At 45.9% G+C, this 25792-nt stretch overlaps 1 protein-coding gene across 3 annotated transcripts in view; it reads left to right on the top strand.

Moving 5' to 3' along the window:
* The window catches only part of Dock5 (dedicator of cytokinesis 5), a 189478-nt gene that overhangs the window by 121180 nt on the left and 42506 nt on the right, over positions 1-25792 (top strand). For all 3 annotated transcript variants that reach the window (XR_011707190.1, XM_071610584.1, XM_071610585.1), the window contains exons 19-33: positions 1576-1673; positions 1909-1998; positions 3425-3525; positions 5058-5192; positions 7331-7442; positions 8274-8344; positions 8930-9036; positions 10888-11024; positions 13303-13398; positions 16104-16202; positions 18344-18438; positions 19619-19697; positions 21545-21645; positions 24823-24881; positions 25220-25374. Coding sequence is in view for 2 of the 3 variants with exons in the window: in XM_071610584.1 (XP_071466685.1) it covers positions 1576-1673; positions 1909-1998; positions 3425-3525; positions 5058-5192; positions 7331-7442; positions 8274-8344; positions 8930-9036; positions 10888-11024; positions 13303-13398; positions 16104-16202; positions 18344-18438; positions 19619-19697; positions 21545-21645; positions 24823-24881; positions 25220-25374 (1535 nt within the window). In the remaining variant the exon portion in view is untranslated. The remainder of the gene's footprint in view (positions 1-1575; positions 1674-1908; positions 1999-3424; positions 3526-5057; positions 5193-7330; positions 7443-8273; positions 8345-8929; positions 9037-10887; positions 11025-13302; positions 13399-16103; positions 16203-18343; positions 18439-19618; positions 19698-21544; positions 21646-24822; positions 24882-25219; positions 25375-25792) is intronic.

Consider the following 25792-nt stretch of genomic DNA (forward strand, 5'->3'; position numbering starts at 1 on the left):
ATTTTTAAAAAAAATTTTAAAATCACCCCCAGTTTATTGATCAGAAAATCAAAACTTAAAAAAAATTTTATGCATATATGGAGTATAACTTCCCGTTCTTGTGGTGGTACAGGAGGAGGAGTTTCACTGGTGGTGCGTTCATACACAAACATAAGAAGGCATGTCCAATCCATTGTACTGTCTTTTCTATTCCCATCTCCCGCCCTTCCCCTCATTCTCCTTTTTCTAATCCAGTGAACCTCTATTCTCCCCACTGCACCCCCACCTTATTGTGTGTTAGCATCACATACAGAGACAACATTTGACCTTTGGTTTTTTTTTTTTTTTAGGACTGGCTTATTTCAGTTAGTATCATAGTCTCCAGTTTCATTCATTTATTTGCAAATGCCATTGGTTCATTTATCTTGATGACTGAGTAATATTCCATTGTGTATGTATACCACAGTTCTTTATCCATTCATCTGTTGATGGGCGCCTAGGATGGTTCCATAGCTTAGCTATTGTGAATTGAGTTGCTATCAATATTGGTGTGGCCGTGTCACTATCGTATGCTGATAGAAAAATCAAATTTTGAAATGGGAAAATATTTTGCCTGAGTTTATAGGTGATGGGCTTAGACCTTTAAAACAGATTTTTATAGCTCCAAAGTTTATGGTTTCTCTTTGTATTTTTTTTTTTTTCTTTTTAAAATTATGAGGTCTCAGGCTGGGGCTGGAGCTCAGCGGGTTCGATTCTCAGCACCACATAAAATAAATAAAGGACTATCAACAATTAAAAAAAATAAAAATAAAATTAGGTGGTCTCTAATTCTTTCCCAAAACTTATTACTACCCTGAATTTGGGGACTGTCAGACCCTTGCTTTTCTTTATATAATTTATTAAGTTTATATCATGAAAATTCACCTGGTTTAGTTTTACACATTTTTTCAGTTCATGTAAATCTAATTGCTCTTACAACTCTGCTTGTCTGTTTATTTCTCTGAAGAATTCTGGGGAAGGAAGGATGGCAGGGTAGCAAGAATGTGGATTTTGGAATCATATAAACCTGATATTAAAATGCCATTTCTCCCACCCCTTAGCATCGTGTGGCCTGAGGCAAGTAATTCAATGTCATAAAGCCTCAGTTTTCTCATCTAAAAAATGGAAAAAGTGAAATCCCTACAGTGCAGTTGTGATGTTAAAGTGAATTAGTGCATATGTATAAATTCCTCCCTCTGAATCCACCCAGACAAGGGTGGTAATAAGGGGAAATTAGACAAGACAGCAAATTACAGGTGGGATGTGCCTTTTAAGTTGACTTTTTATGACGGTGATGTTGTTATTTGAGGAGTGTGAGTTCCAGTCAGATGTCCTCTCGTGGTTTTTTATATTAGCAGTTGTTTCTTTCCCATCGAAAGATGAAAGGATCACAAGATTTCCTCTGACTTAAAAGACAGAACTGAACGAACATATCAGGCGTTTCTTGAATCAGCCATGATTAAGAGCAGCTATCTTTTCTAGAGAGTTCTGTAGCTGTGTCCTGAAATGGCCTGGGTTGCTCCTTCTGATGCTGATGTTTGTGATCACTCTTCCCAGTTGACCTTTTAGGCCTGCTGAACTGGCGTTCCAACTCCCAGAACATAAAGCACAACCTAAAGAAGTTAATGGAGGTGGATGGAGGAGAGATTGTTAAGGTAGGTTTCTGTCTTCAGCTGGAAACACACCTGCTTGTGTCATTAGTTCCACATTTTAAATCCAGCCAGTCATTGTAGGCGTAGGACTTGTTTTCTGCATTGCTAAGCAACTGTGCCAATTTTAAAGAAAAGGTGATTTTTAACCCCATTCCACTGAAACCTAATAGACCCCAAATTTCTGCAATGTGGAGCTGAATGAAAGCACCCAGATAACCTCTGTTTCTCTCGTCTTCAGTTTTTGCAAGATACACTGGATGCACTTTTTAACATAATGATGGAAATGTCAGACAATGAAACATACGACTTCCTGGTGTTCGATGCCCTGGTAAGCAGTTCAGCGTACCCACTAGTACTTATTCCTAGAATGGGGTAGTATTTCCCTATTAGAAGTAATTGCTATGAACATCCTCCTGCATAAACATGTTTATACATCTCTCTGATTATTTCTTTAGGCTGAATTTCCAGAAGTAAAATTAGAAACAAGTAGCTTACATTCCAGTCTTTTATTTCTTTGTTTTCTGTTAGATCTCACTTTTTGACCTGCCTTCGCTTTTTCATCAGGAAAAACGAAGGATTTAATTCAGTTAGAAATCAGGAAACATTTTAACTCACTTTGCCGTCGTCTGACAGTCTAAAACCAGGGGATGCCCTTAACAAGGAAGGCCATCACTGTGTGGCTGTGCACCCTGTATGTTCATGCCCGGGAGGCTGGATTCACAGGTCAGAGTCGCTTCTCGGTGTCATTAGATACAGCACACAGCCCAGCAGACACCTGACTTTGTCATACAGAGTACTTAAATGTACAGCCTGTCCTAAGAACTGAAATCAGAACAGGGACAGGAGATAACCAGAATCTGGAAAGGTCAGGGTGTCAGTGGAGGGGAAAAAGCAGACGTGTCCAAACCAAGCTTCGTTTCCTTATTGCTGGGGGAAAAGTTCAGGTGGGGTTTTACCTGATGCTGCCACTGAGGAGGAAGGTCAGTTGCAGCTGTGGGTCATTTGACAGCTTGGAAAAATTAATCAGTTTAACAAATGGTCGGTGCATCAAAGCTAAGGATGTAAGATGAAGAGAGGAGACGCAGTATCGCCAAGGTGAAGCTGGTCAGGGTCAGGTTTATGGGAAAGAGAAACTCTGGGTAGGGCTTCCATGGAACAAGCTCTGGAGATAAGCCCTGTGGGGTGGGCAGCTGGCTGTGGCATGGATGGAAGTCCCAAGTGCCTTTACTTTGAACACTTTTGTCCTGTGTGGGGGCAGTGTGGTTGGTTGTCATCATGCACCTTATAGTCATCTACATAACATACCGTGGGGAAGTGGGGAGGCAGACCTCGGGTGGAGTTCAGATGATCGGGGACACTCACGCTGTACTCAGAAAGATGTTGGGGTATTTCATCAGCTGCGAACTTGGCTGAGTTTATAATTCCCACGGGAAACCCCTTTCTGCATCCTCCTTCCTCGTCCCCTGACTGGTGTTACCTGTGTAAAGACTGCCCTCCCTTTGAGACAGCCCCTCCTGGGAACAGGGATGCCAGCTGGTTCTGGTGCAGGCATAGCACTTAGCACTGTGCCGATGTGTGATGGCCTCTCCGTGTTAAATAAATATTAACCTCCCAGACTTGGCCTCAGCTCCGGGATTGGACAGCAGGAATGCTGCGGAAATGAGAAAGCAAAAGCACCAGGTGTTTCGACCCAGCTTGTTGGTGGAAAGCCTGGGCTGTGCAGGGCTGCTAATGACCTTGTTCACCTTCGGCAGGTGTTTATTATTTCGCTGATAGGAGACATCAAGTTCCAGCATTTCAACCCTGTACTTGAGACCTACATATACAAGCACTTCAGTGCCACTTTGGCATACGTGTGAGTACGGCTGGAAAGAACTGCGTGGTGTTGGGCTATTGGGTTTGTTCTCCAAAGGCTGGATTTTGGTGAAGCGAGAGGAACCTGCCTTTAGTAAATGTGTCTGTGAATGCAGAACTTGTCTCCAGGCCTCCTGGTGGAGAGCGGGGGCTGTTTAAGCATCACCCCTGGAAAAGGTGTCAGGCCCAAGCTTCCTTCTGGTTAAGGAAGAATGTCCATGGAGGAGTTGAAGGACAGGTGACCAGACTCAGCCCCTGAGGAGCTGATGTTGGCAAGATCCACAGGGGCACGAAGGGGTCCAGACAGGGATTTAAGCAGGACCAAGTCTGATAGAAGAGGAGATCCTGCCCTCAACCCTGTACCACAAGTTCTCGCTCTGTGGGATTGAGTACTCACAGAATTAAGATTTGACTTTTCTTTCTTTTGCATGGGGTGGTTTCTACCTGTTCTGCACTGTAGCCTTCTTTCTGTTGGGGTTGACAAAGGGAGCAGCTGACATTCACTCTGTGCTTCTCCCTGGAGTACTCAGCTCATGATGGCCTTGTATGTGGCCTGTCACCTGCCGCTTCCTTGAGTTCTAGTTATTGTGCAAAGCAATGCGATGAATAGCAACAGGGATGTAGCCAGATTGGTCAACAATATTTTGGACAGTGGCTCATGCCAGATCATGTCAGTTGCTACTGACTGATGTATCAGGTCAGATCTTCAAATCTGGTGTTTTCTAAGCCAAGCAAGCATGAAGGCAGAGAAACACAGGTTGAATGAAGGCATTGTCACGTAACATAGTTACCAGTTAATGTGATGGTTATAAATCCCCCAGATTGGGGAGGTGTAGACACACTACAGTAGTGTTCTTTCACCCAGTGGTTTTGCCTTCCAAGTCCTTGTTATGAGTGAGGACTGGTATCAGTAGATCCTCATCACACTGAGCCACATAAGACCTTCCAGGTAGTAGTAATCTGGGCTTATTTGCAAAACTTGATTAATTCTGTGTGCTTCCTTTGGATTTTGTGCTAGTTCTAGGAAATGTCGGATATTCCCAGAAGGAAGGCCCAAAATATCAGCCTCCTAAAAAGCCTGAGTTAGCACAGGATCAAGACTTTTCATAGTCCAAAGACTCCAGAAGAATATGAAGAGCAATTTAAAATCCCAGAGGAGTTTTGTGATGGATGAAGAGTCAGATTGAACTCCACTCCCCACGCACAGAAGTTTCCGTCTGGCACCGAATTTATGGCTCTCCAAGGATTGGGACAGAGATTAAAATAGCGCCCTTAATTTGAAGCCTTTCTACTTTTTCATTTCTAGATTTTCCTTTTTAATCCTACAAAGGGAAAGAAATCTTCCAGTATCTCTAAGCCAGAGGGAAGGTCCAAACTTCTGCAGCAGATGAGGAAAGGTGTTAGTTTTCCTGTCCAGGGCATCCTCCAGAGAACATGGCGGGAGTGGCTGCTTCCCACTCTGCCACCTCCCCTTGCAAGCCTCAGAGCACCCTGTTGCCAGCCAACTTAATTTTTCTTTCCTGTTCTTTTAAGGAAACTCTCCAAGGTCCTGAACTTCTATGTGGCTAATGCTGACGACTCCAGCAAGACGGAGTTGCTGTTCGCTGCTTTGAAAGCCTTGAAGTACTTGTTCAGGTTCATCATCCAGTCTCGAGTGCTCTACTTGAGGTAATGGTCACCGGGCTGAGATGTTTAAGCTGTCACCAGTCTCTCCACGTTGGTCCCCTTACTGCTCATGCTTGCCTCCGGCTCTGTGACCCTTTAGATCACCAAACTGCCAAATTTCCAAACTTCAGAGCTGCAGGTGGCGGTGGATCATGAGACCGTTGGAGAAGGTCCATTTGAATTCCCTTTACATCAGCAGAACCCTGAGGTAGTAGTGGTGGCAGCCCTCGGGGAGGCAGTGGCTAAGTGTGCCCCTTGCCGGAAGCCTTTCCTGGGGATGGTGTCTGTAGGGAGGCAGGTTTCCGGGGCAAGGAAGCTTGGGTTTTATTCCAGGGGTGGTGGGAGGCGTTGGGGAACTTCAGTTAGAGAAGCAATAGAATCCTGCTTATGTTTCAAATGATCATCTCTTCTGCTCTGTGGAAATGGATCATGGAAGGCTAAGACCGAGAGTGAGCGAGCACCTTTGCAGTGCAGCTGTGAGACGCTGCGGCTCTACCCTAGCTGCAGGCGGAAGGGGTGGACTGGTGTGTGCAGAGCCCCGACTTGCTGGTGGATTTGATGGGACAGTGAGAGGGAGGGAAGGACCCCAGATAACCTCAAGGTTTGGGTGGGCAGCGGTGCTATTTGCTGGTACTCGGAATGCCTAGAGCCCAGCGGGAAGATCCAGAGAGTTCTGTTTTAGGTATTCTGTTTTACTTTTGAGATACTCTGGGGACTAACTTGCAAATAAAGTTCTTTTCTAGTTCTACCAAGTGGGTGAATGAAGAATTACCAACTACCTCTGATTGTATAATTTTATCAGGGGAGGTCATACTCCTTGGAGACCCTATAAGTATCCCTTATCCAAAATGGTTGGGATCAGAAGTATTTCAGGTTTCAGATTTTTTAGAATTTTGGAATTTTTGCATATGCATAACTGAGCTATCTTGGGAATAAGACCCAAGTGTAAACATGAAATTCATCTACATCTTATAGCCCTTATACACAGAGCCTGAGGGTGATTTCATAGAGTATTTTTAGTGCACCTGCATTTTGACTGCAGCCCATCACGTGAGGTGAGGTGTGAGAATCTGTCCTTATGGCATCCTGTTGGCGCTCAAAAGGTTTTGGATTTTGAATCTTCAGATTGGGGTGCTCAGTATGTATGGGTGCATGAAGGAGACTAGTTTAAACATATCCATGTGTGCATGCATGTGTTGAAGCATGTGCTTAAAATTCAGAACCCACCATCCCTCCTCCTGAGCAGTCGTTGGTGAGGTTGCCACCCAGCGTAGAAGCACATGCACTACCAGTTGGGACTTTGGTGTTTTCTGGGCAATTGGTCAAAGACCTCTCCATTTCTACTCAGGAGAAAGAGCCAACTCTTGAGTTGATGGACAGATCTGGTAAAGACAGGAGGATACTTTAACCAAGGTGAGGGTGTGTCCGTGAGGTTGGAGGCCCTCGTGGTAGAGCAGGTCAGCATCGGTATGGGCAGTGTGGTGGACCGAGTGGACCCTGACTGGTTTTGTAGGCCTGCTGGGCTCAGAACCTATCTGGGTTGAGGAGCTTCTTAATCCATTGTCTGAAACCTCAGCTTTTAGGGTCAAGGAGTGGTAAGGTGAGACAGGGTAACACGGGGAGTCGTGCAGGGGAAGGAGGAGAGAACGTGGCCAGCAAGGGAACTTTGCTTGGGGTCCCTGCCTGCTGGACATTGTACGAATGAGCTGAGGAGACAGAAACGCAGGGCTCACCTGCTACATCAGGCACGGTGACTTCCTGATGTCCCTTCGTCTAGGAAATGCCCACAAACCACCAGCATGGACTGTGTCCCCAAGCTTGGGGCCCTCCAGACAGCATCCTGGGATCTTTACCAACTGGCTAATCCTCGCTGACCAACTAGAAAGCCTTGTGTCAGGGCTTTATTTAAAACTTACTACCCTGCTCTTGTCCAGGTGGTACTGTCTTTTCAGTCTGAAGGGGGCTTACTCCTGGTCCCTTTGAAACCATCTTAGGGTGACTCATAAGAAGTCTTTCTGCATAATTTGAGGTGATGACCCATGAGGCGCTGACCTCCAGTTGGTTTTTGAGGCCACACATCTATTTTAAAATTTCTTTTAAAGATGGAAAATCTGACTGCTTTTCTCTTTTTTCCTGTTTAGATTTTATGGTCAGAGCGAAGATGGAGATGAATTTAATAACTCAATCCGACAGTTGTTTCTCTCTTTCAATATGCTCATGGACAGGCCTCTGGAGGAAGCTGTCAAGATCAAGGTCAGCATGGTGTCTACATAGGTAACCCTTCAGGCCATCAGCGTAGAGGGTCTGGACAGCATGGAACTGACCGTGGTGGGAGCGGAAGGAAATCAATCTTGGTTTAGTAGTAGTTAGAGTAAAGGAAAACCTGTACATTTCAACTTCAGTTACTTTTATATTTTCAAATGTCAGTTTGCCAAAGACAAGCTACCTGCTTAGACAGTCCCTTGATTGGCAGTTACAACCTCTGTTTGACCCTGATTTCAGCACACAGATCCTAATGCTGTTACAGGTGACAGTTTTCTATTCTTAGCTGCCCCATTGCTCCCCAAAGTGCAAAGTCACCATTATCTTTATCAGCAACAGGTTTTTTTTAAAAAAAATTTTTTTTAATGTCAAATACATAATCCTTGAAGATTTCAATTTGAACTTTATTATTCATTCCTTATTCTTGATGGTAACTTTGTGCTGGAGACTTCAAGAATTTAACTTCTTTCTTTGGTAGAAAAATGAATTCCAAATGGATGGTGCCCGCTGGTTGTGAAGACAAGGGCTATACCTCCTGCATTTCCAGGAGAAAGATTTGAGGAGGTCATGATGAATTCCATCAGCTTTCCCTTCCTTGCAAGGGCTTCTGTGTCCAGTTCCTATACGAAATCCAAGTGCAACCCTTTCTTTCTGGGATCAAACCATAAATTCTGGGCTGGGGATACAGCCTGGTGGTTGAAAGCCTGCCTAGTATGCACAAGAGCCTGGGTTCAGTCCCCAGCAACCGCGGTGGACAGGGGGCAGTAAATTTTGTATTGGTCTTACTTGGCAACTGAATTTGCCTTTGGTGTTTTCTTACAGGGGGCAGCTTTGAAGTACCTCCCTAGCATAATCAACGATGTCAAACTTGTGTTCGATCCCATTGAGCTCAGGTAAATAACAAAAAGCCATGGGTTTCTTGTCTGTGACAGAGAAGTAGCCCCCTGCTTGGCCGGGGACTGAACTCCTGCACATACTTTTCTTTTTCTCACAAGTATTAACAGAGCACCTTTTGCGCTCATTTCTGTGGAAGATGTGAAAGAACACACCAAGCCTGCTCCAGAGAGAGGTTTGCACTCTCTTTGGAGAAGCAAGACATGCAGACATGATATTAACTCTAAAAGAAAGTACATAATAAGGTGCTTCCGGCCCTGTAACTAGCACCCCAGGAGTGCAGAGTCCTGTTGCAGTCGAGATTGGAGTGACGTTAGCCAGAAAAGGTGTTTTACAAAAGCTGAGCGTGGAGGCAGGCCTGGAAGCAGCTGGTGGAAGTGGAGGTGCTTGGTGCTGTGGGCAGAGTCAGCTCCAAGGCGGGGCTCTCTAGGGAGCGGGATGCAGGCCCTGGAGACAGCCCTGGGTCTCTAGGGGGGTTTTCCAGGTGCACCTGTCCGGCCCAGGTCTTGTTGTGGAGGAGATGTTTGTGATGCTGCCTGTCGCTTGGCAGAGTGAGAGAACTGACGCTGCGGCTTCTCTTGCAGCGTGCTCTTCTGCAAGTTCATTCAGAGCATTCCTGACAACCAGCTGGTTCGGCAGAAGCTCACCTGCATGACCAAGATGGTGGAGAGTGGTCTCTTCCAGCAGTCAGGTGAGGTCCCACACAGCCCGCCACCCCCTGAGGACCAGTCTCACACCTGCCGCAGTCACACTTTTTTTTTTTTTTTTTTTTATGTCAGTAATGTCCTTGCCAGTTTGTGGTTCTTAAGTATCTCTGGGAGGCCAGTTTTAAGAAGCTGAAGTTAGTTTGGTATTCCTAGCAGTTACTAAAAGAGCCCAGTTGTGTTTAATCTTTAATTAGAGCAAATCAGCAAAGGATTTGTTCATTAGAAACCTTTGTCCTCAAAAGAGGAACCTCAGAAAATGGCAGGCGAGCAGGAAAGATGAGGGTTCCTTTAAAGGAATTCCTGCTTGACCTGTACATGGTACATCAAGGCACAAGCCAGGGGCAGGGCAGGCAGCAGCGTGGCTCTGGGCCAGATCCCACTAGTCCTGGCTCAGGAGAGGGATGGTGTGGTTCTCTTCTCAGTTGGGTTCAGTGATGTCGTGTTAGTGTTCGTAGCTGGGACTTGACTATGGTGGAAGCATTTCCACCCCAGAGATTGGCCAATGGGGCTTTTTTTTTTTTTTTAAGATGGGGAAGCTGGATGACTGGCATCCTACTGGGAATGGGCACAGAGGGGAGAAACCCCTTTCACTGATACAGTGCTTCTCCTAAGTACAGTGGAGTAGGTAGCCAGCTCATGCGACTCTGTGCTCATATCCCAGGCTGGTAGGAGGAGGGGACCCAGGACCTGGTCCTTCCTTATAAACCCAAGACTCGCTGGAGTGAGCAGCTGAGGGAACTTCTTTTGAAGCTGCCACAAGATCAGGGAGTCCCCTCATGTTAGGTAGGCTTGTCCAGCAGCCTCCTCAGAAATCAGGAAAGTTGAGTGGAGTGTTGGTAGAAGAATCCTCCTGGCCTTGTACCCAACTGGCTATGGAACTCGGCATAAATGAGGGACTTTCTCTCCGTCTCAGCTTCTGTTTCAGTGGAAGGAACGGCTTGAATTAGATGACATCAGTAGCCTCTTTTGGCTCTGATATTTTCCGACCCCATTATTTTGTGTTTGGAAATTTCAAGTGTTTTTAGGTCATAATTGGAGGCAGAGCTGATGTCTTCAGAAAGCTAGTGAATGATCTCGAGTAAAAACCAAAGTATCACTAAGCTTCCTGATAGACTGTGACAAGCTCTGCCTCTAAGGATGCCGAAAGGATAACTGAGACAATAAAGGCGGGTGTTTGAGTGCAAGTGGAAGCCGGTCACTAGACAGGACCAATGAGAGGACGTAGGCTCACTGCTAACAGTCACTGCTGTAGTGTCATAATCATGTGTTATCATAATGAAGACCCTAAAAGGAAGACAGTAAATAATGCCCTACTTTCTATAAGCCATATGCCTGCAAAGACATGAGTGGAATGTTCTAGAAACGTAGTAGGAAAGCTCAGTGTTTAGGAATTTTATAGTCAATTTTAAAAAGACACTCTGACTTGCTTAGTTTTCATTGGTTCCACACGACTTAGCTTTCTTGTGTCAAGCTGGCATTTAAAACGCCAGAGGGCTGGGGCCGCAGCTCCGTGGTAGAGTGTGTGCTTAGTGTAGGTTCAGTCGGCACCACCAAGTAAAGTAACAGACAAATGACAAGTAAGCCTGGAGAGATTGTTAAGTAATTTAAGCAGGTGCAAAATCCTCGCCTTTCCCTCTAACAGGGGTATTTCATGAGTCTAGTCCTGGCACAAGGCTGAAGTTCCGTACCTAAAGTCTGTGCTCCTCAGTGCCCTGGAGGGACTCCGTTCCTGCAGGGCTGGTCCCAAGAGCTCTGGGGACAGGCAGAGAGGTCTGCAGTGATGGCAGCTGGGAGGGGGCATTTCCTCGTGTGAGCTACTGTGTTTTCTCCCTCAGAGTGCAGAGACGTGCTATTGCCACTGCTGACGGACCAGCTCAGCGGCCAGCTGGATGACCACTCAAGCAAGCCTGACCATGAGGCCAGCTCGCAGCTTCTGAGCAGCATCCTGGAGGTGCTGGACAGGAAGGATGTGGTGAGTGCGGGCATCCCTAACATGATGGCACATGCCTCCGCTGGCCCTTTGCACCAGACAGGAGGGACTCCGTGACCTTCTAGTCTCTGGTGGTTTAGAACCGGGCATTGGGCCCAGGGGTGCCCATTTTAGAGGTGCCTAGAGAGACCAGAGCTTTCTGTACAAATCTAGGTCCAGGCGAGGTCAACTCACAGCTGGAAACGCCACTGGCTGGTCTCCAGCTTGCCCCGTCGGCCCACCCTGAGATCCCTGCAGGAGCTCTCAACAGCTCTGTTAATTTCTGCCAAGACCCATGGAGAATTTGTTTCTCTGTAGGAAGCTCTGACCTCCATCTCATGCCTGACCCTATTGTAGAAATCCCTGCTCCTGAGAACTTCTGTTTCTATCTTCTCTCCCACACTGTGGCTCTCTCTGGTGCCCAGTGGAAATCGTGTTTTTTCTGTGATCTTTCCCCGCACCCCCAGCCCCCAGGCTGTGAGGCTGAACCTGCCTGGATTTCCCATCTCCTGGCCATGGCGCTGCCCACAGGCCTTCGCGGGCCCCACGGAACTGGCTGGAGGACTGTGCCCGGCCAGCACCCTGCCCCCCCCAGAGCTGATCTGGGCTGGGATCCTGGGCTGGGCTTGTTCTGTCCTTGCCCCCTCCTGAGTGTGCATCTCTCTCTGTGGGCTTCGGTTGTTTTCCTAACCCCACCCAGAGCCTGGCCCGTGCCTGGAGGAAAAGCTGTGTCAGCGGCAGTGAAGGCGGCATCCCCCAGAGAGGCAGGTTTTCTATGTCACTTTTACCCACAGAAAGGAGAAGCAGGTAAAAGAAAAGCCGGGAACGAGGGCAGAAAAGCTAAAGATACTTAATACTTGGATGAAAATACACATGACCGTGGACAGTGCAGCAGGATGTCACTTACGTGGTCCCTGAAAGAGTAGAACCCACAGAAACAAAGACTACAATACTGATTCCCTGGGGCTGGGGGATGGGGAGGTGTTGGTCAAAAAAACAAACTTTCATTCATGAGATGAACAGGTTCTGGAGATGTAGTGCATATGGATGGAGATGGGTGTGTTACTTAATTCAATTGCAGTGATCACAATCTCCCAATGTATAGCTATATCAGATCATCACATTGTATACCCTGAAGACATACAGTCACCTGTTAAATATTTTTTTTAAATAGTGAAATGTTAACAAGCAGGAAAATCCATAGTGGTGATTTAGTTATTTAAGCATTCAGCGGGAATTTTCAAATATCTGTCAGGAAGCAAGCATGGATAAGGTCCACAAGGTCAAGTTGAACACAGGTAGTTTGGAGCTGGGTGAGTGTCACATCTAACTAGAGATGAGGAATGAAGGAAAGAGGAGGATGCACAGTTATCTGGCACCGTCATGTGCATCCACACAACCAATCCTGTAAGGAAACCTTATTATCCACTTTGTGCAGCTGTGAAAACTAAAGTAAGGCAAAATCGAATAGGGGCTCAGTCGCACGGGACAGAAGGCTGAATCCTCGTACTGGTCTTCTCAGTCTCCCAACAGCATCCCACAGACTGGGTTCCTTAAATGACAGAAGTGTATTTTCTCAAAGCTCTGGAGGCTGAAGGTCTGGGTCAGGGTGTGGGCTCTGTGACGTTCTGGGAGGGAGCTCTTCTCTGTGGCTGTCTTCTCCCTGCACGCACATGTGGCCTTTCCCCAGTGGGTGCACACACAGCCAAAGAGAAAGCTTGTGTGTGTGAGTGAGCGGGGTCATTAGGACCCCACCCTCCTGTCCTCCTGTGGCCTGGATTGCCTTCCAGAGACCCCATCTCCAAGCACCATTGGATGTTCAGGCTTCAAGAGGGACACAAAAATTCACCTCCTAACAGACCTCTTGCTTGCCTTTCTTTGGGTTTTTGCCCGACGCAGAAGGTGTTAAGAAGTCTGTACCTTTGCCTCTCACTGCCCACCTGTGTCTGATTGTCCTGGGCAGTGCTCTGCTCAGCATCAGAACCGGCACCTCGGACTCCCTGGAACTGTCTGGCCACAGAGAGCTGTCTGAGTGCACGGGAACCATCAGGGTTTGGTGGGGGAGCACCTGTCCCTGCGTGTCCACGCTCCTCTTTTAAACGATCTGATCATTTTCAGTTGATTTGCTCTTAATAAAGTTATGTGTTATTCTGTGACTCCATTTCCCCTTTTGGAGAAGAGATTGCTTTTTAGGGGAAAGAGGAGTCCTGTGACTGAGGTCCCCTTGAGAAGGCAAACCTGAGAAGGCAGAAATGGGGTCACACCTGTGTTTCGCCCCCAGGGTCCCACGGCCATGCACATTCAGTTGATCATGGAGCGGCTGCTGAGGAGGATCAACAGGACCGTGATCGGGATGAGCCGACAGTCTCCCCACATCGTGAGTGTCTCTCCTGTGCACCACCCCACGGCCATTGCTGCTTCTCTGTGTCCTGCCTGCCTAGGGGACCAGTGGCTTCAGATGAAGTTCACCTGGCCCCGTGTGTCATGGCTGATTGGTTATAACCCTGAGCAGTGCTCACTTCTAACATGGATTTTCTATTCCTTGTTCAGTTGTTTTCCCTCCAGGGAACCCCAAGCAGCTTTTATTTCCAGTAAAAAGACGATGCTTTAAAGAACTTGTGTTAAGTGTCCTTTTCGAAAGGCCAGTGTAGCACTAGCCTCTTAGGTTCTATCTACTGGACCCAAATGGATGTCAATAAAAAAGCATAATTGAGACCAGAGATCGTTGTTGAAAGGCCCAGTCAGATCAGCATTAAAATAAAGCATCATCTTTTCACTCTATTAAAAGCTAAGGTTAGATTTTAATTAGAGGTCATAGGGAAAGAACTATCTCAAATTGCTTTTGTAAGTAAAAAATATTCATTTATTAAGAATCTGTAAGCCTCTGGGTATTGTGGCTCACGATTATAATCTCAGAAGCTTGCAGGGCTGAGGCAGGAGGATCACAAGTTTGAGGCCAGCCTGGACAATAAGGCCCTATCTCAAAATAAAAAGGGATAGGGATGTAGTTCAGTGGTAGATTGCCCCTGGGTTGAATCCCAGTGCCAAAAAAGAAAAAAAAAATTTGTAAGCTGAGCATTCTTCTGGACACTGTGATGTATGTGTGAGCAGAACAGATTAAAACAAAACAAAACCCTGCCCATGAGCAATTTGTACCTAGAAGTAATGATTATGGCTAAATAAACTGCAGAGTGTCTCTTAAAAGGAGACAGGGCTTGGAGAAAGATATGGAGCAGAACAAGGGAAGAGTGAGGAGGCAGGGATTCAAATAACATGACAAAGAACTGCTTCCCTGAGAAGGTAGAATTTCAGCGAAAAACTTTGAAGGAGGTAAGGGAATTCCACGTGGCTCCCTGGGAAGGGCCTTCAAGAAGGGCCGAGCCAGGGCAGAATCCCTAAGACGTGCCTTGCAAGAGTCAAATGGGGGTGAGAGGAGACCAGGCAAGAAGAAAGAGCATTTAGTGAGGCAATTAAAACAGAAGCTTCTCCAAAACACTGTGAACGGATTCAGACCTTGTAGGAAAGGATTGGTTTGTGGCCGGGCTAATCCTGGCTCTCTGGTCTGAGATCACGAGATCATGGGGAACAGGAAGACTGCAGATGTGTGCAGGTAAAACCAAGTCTCTCACCTCAGAGGTAAGAATAGGATTGTTGGCCAAGAAACTCTCATTTCCCATGAGGGCTCGGCACAGCGGTGACCCCTATCACTCTGGGCACTGAGGGGAGGATCACACGCTAGAGGCCAGCCTCAGCAATTTAGCAAGACCCTGTCTCAAAATAAAATGGACTGGAGATGGAGCTCAGCGGTAGAGTTCCCAGGATTTAATCCCCTGTGCTGGGTAGGAAAACAACAACAGCAAAACACACACACACACACACACACACACACACATTCCACACCACACAGTGAGTGAAGAAATCTACAAATCTGTGAGTTTCTCTTTACTTTGGGGCCCTAATGATGCAATTAATTACTTAATCAAAAACAAAATGCATGCTTAACTAATCTGTCTCTTCATGTACTGTTAAAAGTTGAAAATAACACCGAGAGCTGGGCGTGGTGGTGCACTCCTGTGTTCCCAGCAGCTCTAGAGGCTAAGGCAGGAAGATTGAAAGTTCAAGGCCAGCCTCAGTAACTTAGTGAGACACGATCTTTAAATAAAAATGCAAAAAAAAAGGCTGGGGATGTGCCTCAGTGGTTAAGTCCCATGAGTTCAATCCCTGGTACCAAATAATATAATAAGAAGAAAACAAGTTGAATCATTTATGTGCTTAAAAGGAAGTTGAGCCGGTTAAGGTGGTGCACACCTGTAATCCCAGCAGCTTGGGAGGTTGAAGCAGGAGGATCATGAGTTCAAAGCCAGCCTCAACAATGGTAAGGCACTAAGCAATTCAGTGAGACCCTGTTGCTAAATAAAATACAAAATAGGGCTGAGGATATATGGCTCAGTGTTCGAGTGCCCCGAGTTCAATCCCCAGTACCTGCCACCACCCAAAGATTGGGATGAGTTTTGGTTTTGGATTTTTAACCAGTTGCATAGACTCTACTGGTGGAGCATCCTAAATCCAAAAATCCAAATTCCAGTGGGATCCAAAATCCCAAACTCCTGGGAACATTTCAGATTTTCAAGTGAGGAATGCTCAACCTGTCCCTCTTTTTCTTATTAGTCTTCTCCATATTCAGATTTGTTTAACTGATCTATTACCAACATTTCTCCATGGACTTCTGTACTACAACCCAGTCTCAGCAAGAAACTGAAAGTCCCATAGGTATCACAATTAGTTGGTGAGCTAGCCGAGATCTTAAATCGGTGTCCCTTGACCTTCAGGATGCTACAAGCTCAAAGCTGTAGGTGCTGATGGGAGCCTGAGCCCTTCCATCTCTCCAGCTCTACCTGGAAGGAGGTAGCGTGAAGGAGAAATCTCAAACCAAGTGCCCTTGATCCTTAGGAAGCAGCATGTTTCCAGCTCATTAGGGTCAGAGGTCATGGGGCTGGGAAAACCAGAGTCCAGGTTGTCCTCATCTTGTTCGGTCATTTGGTGGCCTGAGGAGCCTTGGATTGTCCTTTCTTCTTCCTCCAGGGCAGCTTTGTGGCTTGCATGATTGCTATCCTGCGGCAGATGGACGACACCCACTACAGCCACTACATCAGCACCTTCAAGACCAGGCAAGACATCACTGTAAGTTGTCTTCACCTCATCCTAGTAACTTGAGACCTCTTATATTTGGTATAAATAAATAAATAGATAAGTATCTGATACCGAGTGTCACCAGACCAGGGTGTTCCTCCCTCCCACCTCCAGGGCTCTGTGGCTGCCCACAGTGCCGAAGAAAAGCACAGTTGATTCTTGCTCTCTGTCCTTGGTGGAGTTGAAGAAGGGGGTAGGACATGTACCCGAGAGTCCTCACACGCTGCCTGAACCTCTTGGATTTAGAGAGAGCCCTCAGGTTTGAATTCTGGCTACTCACCATGATTGTATAGTGGTCAACACCTGAGAAGAGTGGCTACTTATAATAACAATTTTAATATTCTTGGGACATAAAATAAATTAACAAATATATTTTAGTGATTTTTTTTTTCCAAATTTTCTTCAGAAAGCAGGTAGGACATTCTAAATTCATAGCTTGACTCCGTGCTTCTGCAGGAAGAAACCAGGCATATCTCCTCTGTGTGAGATGATGGAGAGCTCTTCCCCTGCCTCTCTCCCTCCCAGTGGCTGTCACCCTCCTGCTCTCTTCTGGGTAATTCCCATGGAACGCGTTGGCAGTGGGCTTCAGCTGGAGGTCTTGGGAGTCTTGCTGTATGAAGTGATGACCAAGAGCTGAGCGTAGACCATGTCGGGTGCAGATAACTGGCATCTCCAGTTGATCCATTTTCCATTTTCATCACAAACCAAGAAATCATGTTTATTGAACCAAATAATAATAATAATAACAGAATGGTCAGTAAATGGGTAGAAGCATTGATCACGTATGGTGAAAAAAAATGGTAAACTCATGGAAAATTCCAGAACTGAGGATGGGTAGGCCTGACTCATTATTGTACCAGAAGATCAAATCGAGTGCAGCAAGACGAGGCTGGGCTGTAGCTCGGTGGTGCATGAGCACCTGCTTAGCGTGTCTGAGGCTGTGGGTTCAACTTCCAGCAGGGCAAAAAAATAAAACAAAAACACAGCAAGTTCCTGCCAGAATCATTCCTGTTTTGTATGCCACTGACATCAAGAGTAGAGGAAACTAGCAGATTAACCAGTGTCTTAGAAAAATGTCTTTAGAAATAGCTGGGCATGATGGTGCACGCCTGTCATCTTAGAGGTTGGGAGGCTGAGGCAAGAGGATTGCAAGTTCCAAGTCAGCCTCAGCATCTCAGTGAGACCCTGTCTCCACTTAAAGTACAGGAAAGGGCTGGGGATGTGGCTCAGTGGTTAAGTGCCTCTGGGTTCAACCACTAGTGCCTCTCAAGCACCACATCCTTACTGCAGTGCAGTGTGCTTCAAAGGTGGGACTTGTGGGTTAGTGCCCGAGAATGCAAACTGGATTTTCATTTCAGGGATCCCAGTGCAGAAGGTCTAAATGGGTCTAATGGAAGTGCTTTCAAAACTTGATAGCTTTGCCTTTTAGTCTTATTGCTTTTTTTTTTTTTAATTCCTTTTTGCTCACAACCACCTTTGGATGAGAAGAGCTCTGTGCTGTGTTTACTTAGTTATTAGTTATTCCAGTTATCATGAGCCACCATTACCATCTCCTTGTAGGGGCTGTGCAGGGCTCTTCTTCCAGGCTACACATGAGAACCTCTCTGCAGCTGGAAGGCTCGTAACTGCTGCTTGGTGCAGTGCTTCTGATCTGTTCTAACCAGGACAAGGAAGAATTGAACTCCCATCTGTCCGAAGTTTCCATATTCTCACAGTTGTCAATTCATTTTTAAGCAGGAGAGCTATTTCCAGACAGCACATGCCAGATGAGGACTAAAGAGAAACAAGAGCTGGAAACGTGGGGTCCGCGAGCCCCGGGTCCCTTGCAGCTCTCCTGCTTCCTGGTTCTCTGGGCTCAGACAGGTCATTTAATGTGTCAGCCTCAGGCACACCACTTGTAAAACGTGGACGACCTTTTTGTCCTTGTTTTCCTTATAGAATCATGCAGTGCAAAAATCGCCTCATATGGTAGCCTGCTCTGAGAACGCATCGTTGTCCCTCAGTCCTGTAGGACAGGCAGTGACCTGGGACGAGGAAGGACTGGTGCTGATGTGGGTTCTTCTGTCCACACGCTGGGGGAGCGGCAATGAAAGAGCCGTCTTCCCCAGCTGTCCCTCCTTGCTTCTCCGCAGGACTTCCTCATGGAAACCTTTATCATGTTCAAGGATCTGATCGGGAAGAACGTCTATGCCAAAGACTGGGTGGTGATGAATATGACGCAGAGCAGGTGAGGACCTGGGGCCCACCCGGAGGCCTGGCTCTGCCCCGGCTGTGTGGGGGCTCGGGGAAGTGCTGGTCCGTCTCTGTGCTCGGTCCTATCTTCCTGCTCCTGTGACCCTACGTCCGTGCCAGGAGCTCCACTTCACCTGGGCTTCAGGGTTGCCCCATTCAGGGTCTCTGCTGTCTTTGGTGGGGACCGGTCTCCTTGTCATACTCCTAGTGATCCTTTGCCTCTGCTGCTCCCTCCATGTCAGTGTCCTCCCCACGACCTCTCAACCTCCCTCCCAACACCTAAGACCATTACCCCCAGTGCAGGCCTTTCTGGCTTGGATATTGTCTTCTCTTCCTTGGATGCTGGGTACCCCCTTTGAAGCCCTCTCATGGAATTTGTTTCACGTTCTCTATTGGATCAGGGCTCAAGTTAGATGTTTAAGATTCCTCCTTGGTGTTGTAACCCTTGGAAGACTGGAAGCTGTGTATTTGACACAGCACCTAAGTGAGTGCCTTGCAGATGCTGGCCCACGACAGATGCTGGTTGAATAGAAGTAGATGAATGGGATATATATGTATATTATAGTAAAAGAACTTCAGATTTTTCTTAATGAGCTAATTAAGACAAATCACTTTATGATTATTATTATTAACCATTCGTGGTCCTGATGTCTGATTAGAAAAAAACCCTTCCCAACTCTGCAGATTAGAGGGAAAGCAGCACCAGAAGCCCTAGACTCTAAAAGAGAAGCATTTCTGGGCATGGTAATGCACACCTGTAATTCTGGCAACTTGGGAGGCTGAGACAGGAGGATCACAAGTTGGAGACCAGACTCAGCAGCTTAGTGAGACCCTGCCTCAAAATAAAAAATAATGGGGATATGGCTCAGTGGTAAAATTCCCTGGGTCCAATCCCCAGTATCATAAATAATAAAGACATGGAAGCATCACTGTGGAGTATGAATTGCACACACAGGGGCCCAGGCCACCTGCGTGTCACCTCAGCTAGCTGAGACTCTGCCAGTCAGTTGGGAAAACTGAACTTCACAGACTCTGCCCGGTCGTAGCCTCAGAGGACACTGGCAGATCAGATGGCCTTTTCTTGCCAGTCTGGGATGGTGTGGCTTTATTTTAACATGGAGAGCAAAGTGTCCAAGGGCGGAGTCGACCTCCTAGTCTGGTGCTTTCTTCCCCAGGGTGTTTCTCCGCGCCATCAATCAGTTCACTGAAGTCCTCACCAGACTCTTCATGGATCAGGCCAGCTTTGAGCTTCAGGTGAGCGCCCGACCTGCTGGAAGTCCCTGGAAGTCTCAGCCACAGCAACAGAACTGTTGCGGCTAGGAAAGGGCCACCTCCGGCTCCCTCATTGTCACCGGGGAAGGGTTCCATGGTTCTCTCTTTTCCTGAGGGGCACACTCCTGTCACATGGTCCTCCAGCTGCAATAAGATGGAGCTTTTTCTTTCTGGAAAAGCAGCATACACAAAAAGAAAGGTAAAGAAGTAATACTGAGAAAATACAGCTACACAAAAACAAGAAGGTTGGGCTGGGGCTGTAGCTCAGTGGCAGAGCACTTGCCTGGCATGTGTGAGGCACTGGGTTCAATTCTCGGCATCGCATATAAATAAATAAATAAATAAGTAAAGTAAAGGTCCAAAGACAACTAAAAAATATTTTTAAAATAAGTAAATAAATAAGAAAGTAAAAAAATATAAACAAAGTAATCTCCCTTTTCTGTGGGGGATGTATTCTACAGCCACCAGGGGATGCCTGAAGCCACAGAGTCCTGAGTCCTATAGATAATTATATGTATGATAAAATTTAATTTACAAATTAGGCACAGTAAGATATTAACAAAAATAATAGTAAATGCAACAATTATAATGAGATACTATAATACAAATGTGGTTTTTCTTTCTTGAAAGAGTCAAAATAAATATTAATACTTTTGGACCTCGGTTAGCTGAGGGGAACTGAAACCTCAGAAAACAAAATTGGGATAAGGGGATGACTGCAGGCTTGGCCTTCACTGTTAACATCGTGGTGTGATCCTCTGTGTATAGGCACAAATGTACACAAGCATGTGGTTGCAAAAATGTGCTTAGACAACTCCCCACCTCAAGTGGTTCTGTCCTAGGCAGCAGTTCAATGGGCACTATTCTGGTGTTGCTTTTTATTTATACGTGCGCTATTTGGAAAGTCCACAGTAGTTGTAAAGCCTTTTTTCCTTTGTCCAACCAACATCAAGAATATTTACGTGTTCTCGTCCCTGGCGAAGGCTCACCAAGTCCCAGCTCTTGTAGAGTCTGTGTTCCAGACTGTGTTCTGTTGGTGATGTGATTTTTCTGAGTCTTGTGCTTTTTTGTATCAGTAGCATTTTTAGCATGGAAAGTCGTTAGGATACATACACAGGCGTATACATCTATATAAGTAGACACATATGTGCGTGTGTATATATACGTATTGCCTTACGTTTATATTTACGCACATACATACCCACCAAAACAGACTCGCGCTGTGCCGTGCTCTGGGACCTGTTAATTTGTTTTCTTTACTTCTTTACTTCATCATTTTTTCAATGATGTTAACTATTTTTGCAGTAGTTTTAACAGCTGAATGCAGTCCACTACATGGCCGGTTAATGATTTATTTAACCAAATTCTTCCTGAGAACATGTAGGTTGTTTTCATTTTCTGTTATGTTAAACAGCACTGTGGTGACCTTCCTTGTTTTAAATACTTTTAACTCTCCATAGTTATTTGGTCAGGAAGAAGTCCTGAAAGTATTTGCGAGTTCAGATGTTTGGCACAATTTTAGGGCTTTTGATACATGTTGCCAAACCTCCTACTATAAATAGGTGTACCTCTTGGCAGTACTTTTTCCCTATCCCAGGAGCAAAGAAGAACGTAAAAGTTTGAATTGGCAATGGTGGGGTTGGGGGGAGAGCTTAATATTAACTCTTAATACTTTTACGATGGAGTCAAACCCAAGAGAGAACTAAAAGTCCTGTGGATCTTACTTTTTCATGAGTCCCTGGTTACTGACTTTCTGCCACGTGTCTGTTTTAGTATGACCCACACTAATGTTATTTTCCATTTCTTTGTGCTCACATAATGTTGAACAGCTCTGGAACAATTACTTCCATTTGGCGGTAGCGTTTCTCACCCATGAGTCCCTTCAGCTGGAAACCTTCTCACAAGCCAAGCGCAACAAAATTGTAAAAAAGTAAGTGTCCCTGTAAACTTGGCGATGAAGGGAAAGGCGATTCTTCTGTGCACATTCGGAGCTGTACTTTGGGTGCTGCAGGAATACAGTGTTCAGTGACTACCCATAGTAGTCGCTAAGGGTAGTGATGGTGAGGTAGGTCTTAGTCACTTGATAACTCAGATTCCCTCGGGTCACATTTTTTTTTTTTTTTCCTCACATTCCCATCAATCATCTGCCTGGAAAGGTGCCCTGTGTTCTCCTGGGCCCAGGAACAGCTGCCATCTGCTGGCAGCTCATCTGAATTGCAGGTGCAGGGCCTCTTTCCACTTCACAAGGGAATCCCTTTGGCACAGTCACCTACTGTCACTTCATCAGAGAAGCCAAGAAGCCAACAGCCTGAAATTCCAGATTTCTGGCTTGGAATTTAGAATGGACTCCGGTCCAGGAATGTGGGAGATTTAGGGACGGGTTTCGCTGTCTTCGTCTCTGGTCTGTTTCGAGTTAATTTAGATCCTGGAAAGGCAAAGCAGTATAATTTAAGAGTGACTTGAGGAATTTTTTATTTAAATTTGAAATTTTATATCCATTTCCCCTGGTTGGAATATCCAGGGTTTTAGGCAAATTATTTAACATTTCTGTATTTCTGTTTCCTTCCTAAAACAACTGAGGTTGGTAGTGACTGTGTTTTAGTGGTTGCTTTTGTTTTTGGTGGTACCGAGGATGGAACCCAAGGGCATTCTACCTCTGAGCCACATCCCCAGCCCTTTCTTTTTAAATTTTTAAGAATTTGAGAGAGGCTCTCACTTACTTGCTGAGATTGACCTCAAACTTGTGGTCCTCCTGTCTCAGCTCCCAAGCTGCTGGGATTACAGACATGTGCCACCATATCCAACAGGACTGTGCTTTAATATACAGTGACTCAGGAGGCTGAGGCAGGAGGATCACAACTTTAAGGCCAGCCTAGGCAACTTTGCAAGACGCTCTCTCAAATTAAAAAATAAAAACAGCTAGGGGTGCAACTTAGTGGTAGAACACCCCTGGGTTCCATCCCCAGACACACACGTACACACACACACACACACACACACCAAAAAGAAAGAAGAAAGAAAAAGATTACAGTATGACCTGTTTTGTTGATTTCCCCAAGGGGAAACACTTATTGCCTCCATCCCTTGATCACTTGCTTTAGAATGTCTTAAGTAACAATGTAACTTCTTTAAGGGATGGATTTGATTTGGGTTCAGTGACTGTAAGTGAAGTTACTTGATTGCAAGTCTGAAAAGAAAAAAAAAAAGGCTACTTAGGATTAATGATTCTGGTTCTGGTTAAAAAAAAAAGTATGACAGTGAATAGAAACCATGTAAAAACATGTGTGTATAAGGGCAAAGATAAAATTTGGGGAATAAAACCAGTTATATTAAAGTTATAGAAATGTGAGGATTTGTTTCAAGCTTTCTTAAAGTAGGATCAGCGGAAGTATTAAACAATAGGAATAGTGATACTTCTGTCTGTTAAATCCCAAATCTCGATGACATAGGCTCATCTAACTTTAATAATAAAATAAGGTCAAGCATTTTGTTAGATGGAATAGTTACAATTTTTTAAATGTGATTTTTTTTTAAAAAAAAAATAGTGGCTTCTTACTAGACATCAAAATGACCAAATTTATATTATGTACTAATATGTGTTGCAGTGAGTTCCATTATTATGTTCCATTACTACAATGCACCAATGATAAAAGGAAGAAAATATGCGGGCTTATGAAGGCATTTACAAAGGAAGAATTTGAATAAAAAATGTTGGGGCAATCAAAGCGTCACTAAAATAGTCTAGAGCAGCGACCACAGGATGGTTTGTGAGTCTGAGTGTTCCCAGGAAATATCAGGAGCTACCCCATTTCCGAGTTTCAGCCCCCAGCCTCTGATGTGGTAGGTGGGGTGGGGCAGCCTCAGGCGTAAGAATTCTTCAAAGATTTCCAGGAGGATGGGCTTGGCCTTCACCCAAGAATCACCTAATCACTTGGGAGTCACTGCCTAGACCAGGGTTTCTCTGCTCCTCCTCAGGATCTGCTGGTGAGCTGTATGACTATCTGCACCATCTGTATAAAAGCAGTAAGCTCTGGGTTTTTCCCCCCAAGGACAGGTTTTCCCCCTTCCTGGGCTCTATTGCCCTGAGAATGCCGCTTCCCAGGGCGAGAACTTTGAAGAACATGCTAATACAGGTGTACATTACCCCTCAGGATGACTATGTACCTCAGCCTGTTGGCAAGCCCCCGTCACGTCCCTTCCTCTTTATTAGTTTATGTTGAGTGTTTATCATTCTTTCCCCTGAAATCAGTTTGTTCATCTCACTTTTCTTTTTTGTACCAGGGATTGAACCCAGAGGTGCTTAACCACTGAGCCACACACCCCACCCTTTTTTGTGTGGGAGGGTGGTTCCGGGGATTGAACTCAGGGACACTCCACCACTGAGCCACCTCTCCAGCCCTTTTTTGTATTTTATTTAAAGACAGGGTCTCACTGAGCTGCTTAGCACCTTGCTTTTGCTGAGGCTGGCTTTGAACTCACAATCCTCCTGCCTCAGCCTCCTGAACCTCTGGCATTACAGGCGTGCGCCCCCCGCGCCCGGCTCATCTCACCTTCTTAGTTATTTTTCAGCACTTACATTTGGTTCCTTCTGGCCATAAGTCCTCTGTCCTCCATGGGGCTCACTTCTCTTTGGAGGCTGATTTCGGTACTGCCCTCCTCTCTTACAGGGTCAATGTCTCATGTGTGACCCAAAGGAGCACAGGCTGATTTTATTCCCCTCACCATTAAACACATAGTCCTCTGTGTCTGTGAGTTCTGCATCCCCCAACAGAGGGATCAAGAATGTTTGGGGGGAAAAATTACACCTGTATTGAACATGTATTTCTTGTCTTCATTCCCCAAGCCATCCACTATAACCAGTATTTGCACAGCATTTACACGGTACGAGATCTTACTGGTAATATGGAGACACTTGGAAGTGTGCAGGAGGATGTGTATAGTTATGTGCAAATACTGTGCTCTTCCATATAAGGAGCCTGAGCACCTGCAGATTGTGGAGTCTGAGGGGTCCTTGATCCAGTGCCCGCTAGAGACTCAGGAGTGACTTTGTTGCATGCAACCCGTTCCTCCTGCAACTCCTCCTCTCCGTTTGTGGTCTTCTTCCTAGATATGGGGACATGAGGAAGGAAATCGGCTTTAGAATCCGGGACATGTGGTATAACCTGGGTGAGTGTCTGACCTTGAACGGGCCCCAGCACAGCTCCATTGTGATAAGCACCCAAGTGGACTCCTATGTTAATTCAAATGGTCCTGAGATGTCCTGTGTGCCTGGAGGTAAAAGCTCTCCTGTGGCTTTCGCACCCTCACCTCAGCTGGCACATTGACGACGAGCCCTCTGTTCCTATGGCATCCACAGTTCATCAGTATTTCATCCCTCACTCCTACACCCAGGTGCCTTACCCACATGCGCTCTTTCTTTTCTTATGGGCCCTGTAGAGGAAGATTATGACGCTCGACTTAATAGCAAAGTGATTGTTTCATATCCTCATTTACCTTTATTTCAGGTCCCCACAAAATCAAATTCATCCCATCGATGGTGGGTCCCATTCTGGAAGTCACCCTGACCCCCGAAGTGGAGCTGCGAAAAGCCACCATCCCCATTTTCTTTGATATGATGCAGTGTGAGTTCAATTTCAGTGGAAATGGCAATTTCCATATGGTAAGGAGTGGTGGACTGGAATTCTACTAATGCACCTAAAATCAGCTCTTACTTATTTTCTTTCTGTACGGAAAAGCCATAGCCTGAGTGATACAGATCAGCGTTGATCTAAAAATTCCTTTTACATTTCATTGTGTCAAGTGATCGGAGATGTAATCCAACATTCCAGCCCAGAGCCCAGAAGGGCTCTCTTGACTCCTGCCTATGCTACAGCAGCCTGCCTCTCCTCCTGTCCTACAGCAGCCCGTCTCCCCTCCTGTCCTACAGCAGCCCGCCCCTGCTGCCTATCCTAAAGCACTCTGCCTCTGGGGAAGGAAAACTTGACTTCCTGCATTTCAGACCTGTCTGTTGCTGTGTAACTGAGAATAATGCAGAGGACACAACCTGCCTGTCCTGCCTATCATGGGACAGCTGAGGG

Source organism: Marmota flaviventris, chromosome 3, assembly GCF_047511675.1.
Source record: "Marmota flaviventris isolate mMarFla1 chromosome 3, mMarFla1.hap1, whole genome shotgun sequence".
NCBI classification, from domain to species: Eukaryota; Metazoa; Chordata; class Mammalia; order Rodentia; family Sciuridae; genus Marmota; species Marmota flaviventris.